This window comes from Oculina patagonica, chromosome 5, assembly GCF_052425735.1.
Source record: "Oculina patagonica isolate OP01 chromosome 5, crgOcupat, whole genome shotgun sequence".
NCBI classification, from domain to species: Eukaryota; Metazoa; Cnidaria; class Anthozoa; order Scleractinia; family Oculinidae; genus Oculina; species Oculina patagonica.
In genome coordinates, this window is record NC_135762.1 from 7,784,289 (window position 1) to 7,794,814 (window position 10,526).

General features: G+C 39.9%; 2 protein-coding genes across 2 annotated transcripts; both read right to left on the reverse strand.

Annotated features, from left to right (window-relative positions):
• Positions 1-294: 294 nt before the first annotated feature.
• On the reverse strand, positions 295-2,855 carry LOC144654198 (carbohydrate sulfotransferase 1-like). The gene has a single exon (XM_078514286.1). The coding sequence runs from the start codon at positions 2,785-2,787 to the stop codon at positions 1,501-1,503; it is 1,287 nt and encodes a 428-aa protein (XP_078370412.1). The 5' UTR covers positions 2,788-2,855; the 3' UTR covers positions 295-1,500.
• Positions 2,856-6,916: 4,061 nt separating this feature from the next.
• On the reverse strand, positions 6,917-9,049 carry LOC144654212 (carbohydrate sulfotransferase 1-like). The gene has a single exon (XM_078514296.1). It carries the CDS (start codon positions 8,968-8,970, stop codon positions 7,705-7,707), a length of 1,266 nt encoding a protein of 421 aa, XP_078370422.1. The 5' UTR covers positions 8,971-9,049; the 3' UTR covers positions 6,917-7,704.
• Positions 9,050-10,526: the final 1,477 nt, after the last annotated feature.

Below are 10,526 nucleotides of genomic sequence, written 5' to 3' on the forward strand. Positions count from 1 at the left end.
CAGTTCAAAGTTCGATAACCGGTATCCTAAGGGTTTACTAAGTTTTTCGGAGCTTTACTAAAAAAGTTCTACGTGTTTGAAAATAGCGATATGCGGACTTGTCGGCGCCATTTGTCAAAGCACGGGTTCGGATGCGAAACATTTAAAAAAGTAAAAACACTGGTTTATCTGAGGGAATGGGATTATGCTTTTACTCGGCAACTATTTTTATCTATCCTTGCTCGTAATAACACTTCAATTTGAACAAAAAACGGCGAAATGGAAAGAAAACCTGCCTGAGACGTTTGACCGCGGTGAAGTATAAAGCTGAGTGGACAAGACACAACCTTGTTCCCAGGGTCAACTCCGCTTTCAACATGGCGGCTGGACGCGGAGAGCCGCCATTTTGAAAACGCGTCGCCGAGAAGACCCTGGGCCGTGGGGACGAGGTCGGTTGGACACAACACTGTCTTAAGGAACTATCCGTCATAATTTTCGTCAGTCCAAACCATGCTTGGTTATTTTCGGCTTTTTATTACTCCGTTCTTGTTTTTCTACATAACACAACTATTATTTCGAGGTTTTCTTTACTTTGGAAGTAATCAGGAAAATGACTTAAAATATCATGACACTGCTTCTTTAACTATAGGTCTGCAATACTTAAGTGTGTCACACACGAAAGTACAACCTGTCTCAAAAAGGCTGTATTTGCAGTGTAACGCACTGTATAACGCAAGTATAGTTGTGAAAGATGTGTTGCTGTCTTTATAGAACTGCGTAATTGCCCCCGACGGGACAAAATTAGATATAATAATAAGGTTCCCTTAGTAAAAAGCAGACACAAGCTCCCTAATTAAAGACCTTCCAAGGATGGTAGCTGCGTCGCGATGTTGCATGCACCTGAAAACCGATATCGTCTAGCCAACTGCTCTAAATGTCGCAGTTGTTTTTTAGCAGTGTAGGTAAAAGGCGCCGAAGCTTCAAGTTTTTCCTGTTTACTTCTACATCATTTAAAATAACGCAACGATGGTGATGAAAGTCTTCCTATTCCATTCTAGAGTCATTCTAAGTTCGTTTTTTACCGGCAGCATCTAGCCAGATTGTTTGTGTTTAGTCATTGAGAATGTAAACATCATTGACCTTTTTTACATTCTTAACGAGAAACTGAATGTTTTGTCAGAAGGCCGTAGATGGAATTTCAACAGGCTGTGCGCTCAGGTTAGGGGTGTCCAAAGACATGGGGGCTAACATGGGGAATTTTGAAATTCTGAGCTTTCAGAAATGCCATTTCCTGCATTCTGAGTCACTTTCCTGCGATATTTAATGTATATTTACTTGCCAATTTGTAGCTATTATTGGTCAATACACAACTCTCAATTATGTCGCCTAGCGCATTTCAGTGCCGCAATCATGTTTAAAATTCTTGTGTCGCCAGGATTCAGTAGCCTGTGTACAGCCGTCCCTCTCCCATCAAGGGGAACCGCGTCATTTGTCGCCCCAGTTTTACCCCTTGAAAGGCCTCTAATTGAGCCATCCAAGCGCTTCAAAGTCTTTATCAAGAAGGCTTATACTTAGATTTCTCTGCATCTCATACAAAAGATCCAGCGGCTTGTAACCCAACATTTTCATGACATGTCTACAATAATGTTCTATGATGCTGATTTCGTACGGTAAAACCTTCCATCTCCACCTCTGCGCACCCTCAGCCGAATCTTGCCTCCACTTTGCAGCCTTTTGCTCGCTCTCTGTCTTTGGCTTGTGCGACGCTAAATAAAGCCAGTTGCTAACAGCTTCGTCCATAGGCAATCCAGCAAACTCTAGTAAGCCTGGAAGTAGTTTAGAAGGGTTTGCCGCTAGATCTTCATACCGTAATATCTTTATTCGCTTTTTCCATCTCATTGGTAATTTTCTGATGATGTCTAGGTTCAATTCAGTTTGTCTACAGTTGTGGTACGCGAATTTCCTCGTCTCCGCTAAGCCAGTTCTGTCTGTTTCACGATAAAAACTGACCGCTTGCGACGAGGAAATAATACCTCGTGGATCTCTGACCAGAAATAGCAGTTTACAATCAAATTCATTCGATGAATCGCACACATCAATCAACTGTTCTATGCTGTTGTTTGGCATTCTTGTCATCAGAGCTTTAACCACAGTTGTGCTGTACTTCTTTTTACAAACATCCTCCAACGTTTTCTGATCAAACGCTCCTGCACAATCCTGAATATTCCACTTCAGATCAGATACATTGTAACGGCAAAAAGGAGGCGACGAAAGAGCGATGCTGGCTTGCTCGTCTCTTGGATAATCTTTCGTTACCTTTCGATAGTAATGATGCAGGTCATTAGCATGTTTAGGCGATACAAATTTACACTGGAAAACACCTTGCATCCACTCAAAGCTTTTCTCTTGGTAATCTCTGTTAGAAGGCGCAACTCCTCCGTGAAGGCGTTCGACGGTTTGATAAGGCTCAAACAAGTAAAATACAGACGGATGGTAATTGAAAATATTTCCTGTGAAACTTGAACCAGAGCGACCATGAGCAACAATGATCAAACTTTGTCTCTTCTTCCGTTCGATAATCTCTGACAAGACCCGCTTTGAAATCTGCTTGTCGAAATATTTCCGCTCAGCAACTTGCTCAAAAGACTCGAGGTTTCCGTGGATAGTGGCATTCCACTTTGGTGATATGGCAAGGTATATCACATATAACATGTAATAAAGCAACAAGAGTGTCACAAACAAGGCTGTCCGTGCGGCAAAACGGGAAGGGAAGCATCTCAATCTCCTTCGACATGTTCGAGCGATCATGATCAGTGAATAAAGAGTTTACTTCTTGTGCGTGTGGTAACTGACCTTGTTATTCGAACTCTTGTATGCTTGTCACACATCGGTTTTTCGGCTCAACACCCGTCTTGTGTTTACACAAGACAGAAAAGCGACAGTCGTTTTTTTCTTCTGGACACTTAATGCCTCGCTTGGTTTATCAAATCAATTTTCAAGAGCTATTGCTTGTTCATTTGAGTGCGCCGAACACCGAACAAAAAATTGAGAAGTTGCTTGGTGATTTCTGTTTACGGAACATAAATACTATGAAGGCTGTTTCAAGGTTAAAAAAAATCATTTAGCCTGAGTAAATATTTGGAATACAGGCATGAGCGATTTGAATATCACGAATCTAGGTAATCTCGTTCCCAGAGCCCGCGCTTTTGGACACACGAGCTGGTGAGCGCGCGCGCTGATCCGACTATAAAGGGCCCCGACTAAGGCCACGGCAAGCAAGTGCTAGAAATCGCACGTGTTGCCACATACAACGCTGCAAGTACGTAATTTGTCGCATGTTGCAGCTATTGCGTGACCACCCGTGCACCTTCTGTCGCGTGCTGGCAATAAAATTGAATTTGAAATACACTTAGGTCGCTTTTTGGCAGCGAACCGCTGGCACTTGTTTGTTTGTTTGTTTCTTTTTTTAAAAAAAATATATTTTTAGCGCACAATCGGGTGTTCTGAAAAGATCCAAATTTTCTCGTTGGCCTAGAACCCGCAAATTTTCGTTCCATGCCTTGCATTTGCTAAACGCGTAATTACTCGGAATGGTAATCAGTCCCATGCAAGATTATCTTTAATCTGACTTTTATTTATATTTCATTTGATGTGGGATTCCCAAGTGGTATTACTCCACTAACTCGCCGTCAATTAAATGTTAGTCCATCGCGGGCCTCGCACCACTCCCCCCACACCACCAAACATTTAGTCAGGTTCCCCTAGCAAATTACCGTAAAATTCCGGTTATAAGCCCTCCCGCTTATAAGCCCCCCCCCTCCCTCCCGGTTATAGGCCCATCTATCTGGAAACAAAAAAACACATCCGATTATAAGCCCTTCCGGATATAAGCCCCCCTCTACCGGATGACAGTATTGAACAGAGCTAAATGTTGCTTTATTATGCGTTTTTTACTTAAAAACGTATTTCGTTCAACACTACCGTGGCTCATTTCGAAACGTTCTTTTTATTCCGCTTATTGGCCCTCCCGGATATAAGCCCCTTCGTTTATAAGCCCACCCAAAACCCCTTACGAACTTGTATAAGCCCAGGGCTTATAACCGGAATTTTACGGTATGCAGTTTGGTGGACGAGATAGGTCCGCAATGCGTACTCGTGTCTACGTGTGCGCATTGTACATTGTTTTAATGGTGAGTCGTGTTTACTTCTGAACCACATCGTGACCATTGCAGTTAAAAAAAAGAAAAGTAATAGATTCATTTAAAATTAAAATTAAGGTCTAGCGAAAGTAGCAAAAAAAAAAACCTGAACGAGAACGTCACTAAACAAAAGATTAAATGATCAAAATTATAGCTCTGAAGTACGTGTTTAATCTTGGTACATTTCTTGGCCGTTCTCTGCGAAAGAACAACGTGAAATTGCCGAGTTCTTTTTTTTTTTTTTTAAACGTGGACAACGACGGCTAAATTTTCGTCTTTCTATTTGGGGTTGAACGTTCACTCTAAATATTCAGCAGGAGCGTGTTCCTAAACCAATAGATACACTGAATACATCTGGATAATCGCGAGATTTTCGAGTAATGGATAAAATATAAGTCTATTTTTTATCAGGCGTTGCCCTTCCTATCGTCAAGTTCAAAGTGTCAGTGTCAAGTGTGACGGCTCAGGGGCGGATCCAGGATTTTTCAAAGGGGGGTGGCTGTTTACCAATATTTTTGTTTACTATTTTGTTCAAGCCCTCAGTTCTTTTTATGGGGGGAGGGGGTTTCAGGCTTTTAGGCAGTTTTTTTGAAAGTGGGAGTGCAAGTTATTTTGGGTATGAGGCCCATATTTCATGGAGCCGTAGGCTCCATCCCCCTAGGGGGGTCTGGGGGCATGCAGAAAATTTCCAAAAGTTGGAGCCTCTTAGACGTGATTTCCGCGCTTCTGAGCAGCTTTATACAACTGTCAATTAAGTTATTAAACCACTGTTTTCCCTTGATAATTTGGCAAAATATTCTTTCCTCAACTTACCTTGAGTTATATTTCAGAGAAAAAGTCTAGTTCGTATGAAATGAACAGTGATTGAAATTTAAAGTTGACAGGCCACGAACTTACAAGAAAGAACAGATATGCGTTTTTTTGCTTACCCACGTGGGTGAAAATTTTTAGCCCTTGGCAAAGTGGCCTGGAGACAACTTTGGCGACAAGGAAAGAAAACTCGCTAAAAATGTAAACGGAGAAGAAAATCATTCCTGCAAGGCTAAAACAACTCTTGAAAGCTAAAAGGAATCTAAATTTTTAAAATTATACACACGTACACATGTTTTGTTACGTTATGCCAGAAGTTAAAACAGGCTGTCGAAAATCTCCTATTTTGGAAAAATGACCGTCCTTAACTTTGAACGGCCGCCTGACTATGAAAGGTGGATGGACATTGTCCTTATTTTCTATTTTAATATGTTTATTTTCATTTTTCTGGTGGATCAAGGGGGGTGGCTAGCCACCCAATCCACCCCCCCCCTGGATCCGCCCCTGCGGCTATAATGAATTTGGTTAGGTATATAATATAGCGTAAAATAAATGAAGTGAAATATTTTGAATGCAAATTTTTTTTCACGCTATATCATTCGCACTTCTGCCTTGACACTGAACTTGACAATGCTGTCATGAGGACAGCGAAACGTTATTCTTTGCTAATTTCACTAGTTTTTATTTTATATTAAAATGCTTTCCAAAAAATCTCTAGTTCAAATAGTTTAACTTAATTGAGCCACTTTAGAGATTCGAAATCGTTATCGAGGAGGCGAATACTTAGATTTCTATGCAGCTCGTATGAATAATCCAGCGGCTTGTATCCTAACAATTTCATGACATGTCTACAATAGTGTTCAATGATGCTGATTTCGTACGGTAAAACCTTCCATCTCCACCTATCCGCCCCTTCAAAGGAATCTTGTCTCCATGGTGCAGCTTTCTGTTCGCTCTTTGTCTTCGGCTTGTGCGACGCTAAATACAGCCAATCGTTTAAACTTTCATCCATCGGTAACCCAGCAAACTCTAGTAAGTCTGGAAGAAGTTTAGAAGGGTTTGCTGCTAGATCTTCATACCGTAATATCTTTATTCGCTTTCTCCACCTCATTGGTAATTTTCTGATGATGTCAAGGTTTAATTCGGTTTGTTTTCAGTTACGGTTTGGGTGTGAGAGCCCCAAGTGGTATAACTCCACTAACTAGATTGAATTTAATGTCCATCACAGGTTTACGTCGCACCCCTCCCCCTACACCACCAAACAATTAGTAAGGTTCCGCCTGAAATTTTTGCAGTTTGGCGGACAGAAGTAGGCTCGTAATGCGTACTCGTGTCTACATGTCACGGCATGTTACCATTTTATAATGGAGAGTTGTGTTTAGGCTTGTACCGAAAGTGCTAGCACTTTTTTTGGCATTATTTGGCTTCGCGAGCATTTTTTTTTTTTACATTTTATCCAAAAAGCACTGCTAGCATTATTTTGGATTTTCGACTGATTATTTGTATAATTTTGTGTTAAAAGCACAATCTGACTTCATTTATGGCGTCCAAAGATGCATAATATGCCCTCATTTTAGTCAAAGGAGCCGAGGAGGCCTGGGGAATAGGTTTGATCGGTTTGATGGGTCAGTGATTGCCTTCTAAAAACCCAGTCCATCACACTCCTTCCAAGATAACGTCATCCACGTTGTCATCAAGGATCAATTGAAGTCAGCCAGCCAAGGCAGAGATAGCTCGAGAGAGTACTCTGACATCAAACATTGATCGTTATATTTTATTATTGAAAAATCTAATTGAAAATCTGAAAAATGTAATATTCTATGTTAAAAAAAAATCGGAAAAAAGTGAGCATTATTATGTAACCCACGAGCACTTTTTTAAAAAAAATAGCATTATTTTAGCACTTTTTTGGCAAAAAACGAGCACTTCTTCTAGCATTTAATGCTTTTTTTTACGAGCACTTTCGGTACAAGCCTAGCTGTGTTTTACTATAAAACTACGTCCTGGCCATTCACAACAATTTAATTTCTTCCGCTTATATTCAGGAATTCTCTATTCGGTCCAGTTACAGTGTATATAAAAGAAAAGCAATAGATTAATTTTAAAAACCAGCGAAATTAACAAAAAAAAAACAACGTTTCGCCGTCTTCGATTTCATGACAGCATTGCCAAGTTCAGTGTCAAGTGCGATGGCTATTTATGAATATAATTATATAAATTAATATAGCGTGAAAAAATGAAATGAAATATTTTGAATGTTATTACTATCAAAAAATCTCATAAATGAGGCAGTCCATATTGAAATGTCAAACAAACTTGACTGCCTCACATTTATGAGATTTTTTTAGAACTCTCAGTCTGACTCTATCCGTGCAAAACTTTTCACGTAGAACAGTGCGCCCCTAATTTTTATACCTTTAATAGACCATATTCGTATTCTCGGTATCGGACTGGAACTAGCTTGCAATGGAGGCTAATGCGGGAAATCTTTTCAAATGCAAATGACATGAAGCTTTTTACCGAGAATACGAATTTAAAATATTTCACTACATTTCAGTCACGCTATATTAAATTTATTTAACTATATTCATAAAAAGCCATCGCACTTGACAATGCTGTCGTGAGGACAGCGGAACGTTGTTCTTTGCTAATTTCGCTAGTTTTTATTTAATATTAAAATGTTTATCCAAAAAATCCCTCATTCGAATAGATTAACTTAATTAAGCCACTTCAGGGCTTCGAAATCGTTATCGAGGAGGCGAATACTGAGATTTCTCTGCAGCTCGTATGAATAATCCAGCGGCTTGTATCCTAACAATTTCATGACATGTCTACAATAATGTTCAATGATGCTGATTTCGTACGGTAAAACCTTCCATCTCCACCTATCCGCTCCTTCAAAGGAATCTTGTCTCCATGGTGCAGCTTTCTGTTCGCTCTTTGTCTCCGGCTTGTGCGATGCTAAATACAGCCAATCGTTTAAACTTTCATCCATCGGTAACCCAGCAAACTCTAGTAAGTCTGGAAGAAGTTTAGAAGGGTCTGCTGCTAGATCTTCATACCGTAATATCTTAATTCGCTTTCTCCACCTCATTGGTAATTTTCTGATGATGTCTAGGTTTAATTCAGTTTGTTTGCAATTACGGTATGAGAACATTCTCGACTCAGCCAAGCCGGTTTTGTCCGTCTCACGAAAAAAACGCACCGCTTGCGACGATGGAATAATCCCTCGTGGATCTCTGACCAGAAATAGCAGTTTACAATCAAATTCTTTTAAAGAATCGCACACATTAATCAACTGTTCTATGCTGTTGTTTGGCATTCTTGTCATCAAAGCTTTGTCCACAGTCGTGCTGTGCTTTTCACAGACTTTCTTCAACGTTTTCTGTTCAAACGCACCTGCGCAATCCTGAATATTCCACTTCGGATCAGAGACATTGTAGCGGCATAAAGGAGGCGACGAAAGAGCGATGCTAGCTTGTGTTTCTCTTGTTGCCTTTCCCACTTTTTTTCGATAGTAATGATGCAGGTCATTAGCGTGTTTAGGCGATACAAATTTACATTGGAAAACACCTTGCATCCACTCAAAGCTTTTCTCTTGGTAATCTCTGTTAAAAGGCTCTACTCCTCCATGAAGGCGTTCGACGGTTTGATAAGGCTCAAACAAGTAAAATACAGACGGATGGTGGTTGAAAATATTGCCTGTAAAGCTCGATCCAGAACGACCATGAGCAACAATGATTAAATTTTGTCTCTTTTTCCGTTCGCTCGTCTCTGTCAAGACCCGCTTTGAAATCAGCTGCTTGTGGAAATAATCCCGATGACCTGCTTGGCTAAAGGGATCCAGGTTTTTACGGATATTCCACTCTGGTAATAAGGCAAGGTATATCATGTAATAAATCGACAAGACTGCTATAAACAGGGCTGTCGGTGTGGCAAAGCGGGAACGACAACATCTCTGCAATCTCCTTCGAGGGATCATGATCACTCGAGCGGTGCGAAATCTTCAATTTATTTTTCCCAGTTAAAAATACAGAACACAATAAAACTTCTTTGCATTGTTAATTAGCAGAAAACAACTTCACACCTCAGGGTTTCTTTTTTACATCCAAACTTGTCTGTTTTCATCTCGAAGGCCAAACGCGTATATCAGCTCTCATGCCATCCAAGCCAATTTCTTCCAGCATTTTTTAAAGTCGTCCAATGATCGCAAGTAACTTTGCGCCGCAGCGCTTATTTTATATGTCTGCTATAGTCAATGCTATCGGTTAGGGCAATAGACCGACCTTCAATTTTGAATACAGTATTCTATTCTCAGCGATCTCACCCAAGCGTATATAAAAGAGAGTTAGCAAATTAACATGTTAAACTAAAATTGCGTCGGTACCTGCCGCTCTAACGTCGTCTGTCATATTTTATTCTTATCGGTTTTTCCTGTCCTCGTCGCACGGTCGCCTTCGACCTCCTTAAGTGCGACTTCCTAGAATTATCAACCAGATAGCGGTACAAATGGAATGCCCATTTTCGCTCATATTTTGCCCATAGATAGGTCCTGGTGAGAAACTTAACGGACCGTAGTTAGTTTTTCCTAATAAATTTTCCTTTCGTAGAAATATGTCAAAAAAGATTTCGCCCCAATTGGACTCAAAATCCACTTCCGGTTTGACTGATTTTTTTGAAAATTTGATCGCCTCGCGCATTTTACTGCCGCTGTTTATGGATCTTTCAATAGTATTTATATTCTCTTTAGGTCTTGATTGTATGACTGAGCGAAAAATAAAACAATTCAAGATTAATTCTGAGCCTGAAATGGGGATAAAATGATAGGCAAAATTTGCAATTGAGTCGCGAGCGAAATTATGCAGTAAAACTTTGCCATTTTTTTCTATGTGCGATAGCTTAAAATAACGTGAATATACATTTTATTGGTTAAAGAGACATCCATCCGATAGGATATCGTAAAAAATCTCTGGGAAAAAGGTTTTAAGTGGCCCGCTTTGGCCTGTACTTATTACTAACTTCGCCGAAAATCTGCCGTTTTAGCGTGACAGAAATTACGTGACAAGGCTATTAAAGCGCGAGGGAAATTATCTTTTTAAAACAAATACTTTTAAACAACCCAAGTATAAAAACGGTCATGTGCTGAACTTTTTGAAAAGGTAAAAGCAATAAGAGATTTTCCCTTTACCCGTTTTGAAATAATTGCGTGATCTTAACACGCTCCAGTTTATATCACAACATGCTAGACGGCCCGTCGGTAAGGTTTAACCAAGCGAAATTCTGTGTTAGTAGTTTTAAGCTGTTAACCCCTCGATCATTTTCAAAAGCTGGTCGTATAAATAAAAAGCAATCTCAGTTCAATTATAAAACGTAACAACGAGTCAATATTGTTTCGTTTATTTCTTTACGTGATCTGAAGGGAACTAGCAAATAATTAAATTATAAGTATTTGCCTCCGGAGTGCAATGATGTTGATTTTGATCGATGCGTTGTTGTTTCTTTTTGTATCAGATTGCCGATATTTTCCCAATTATAATC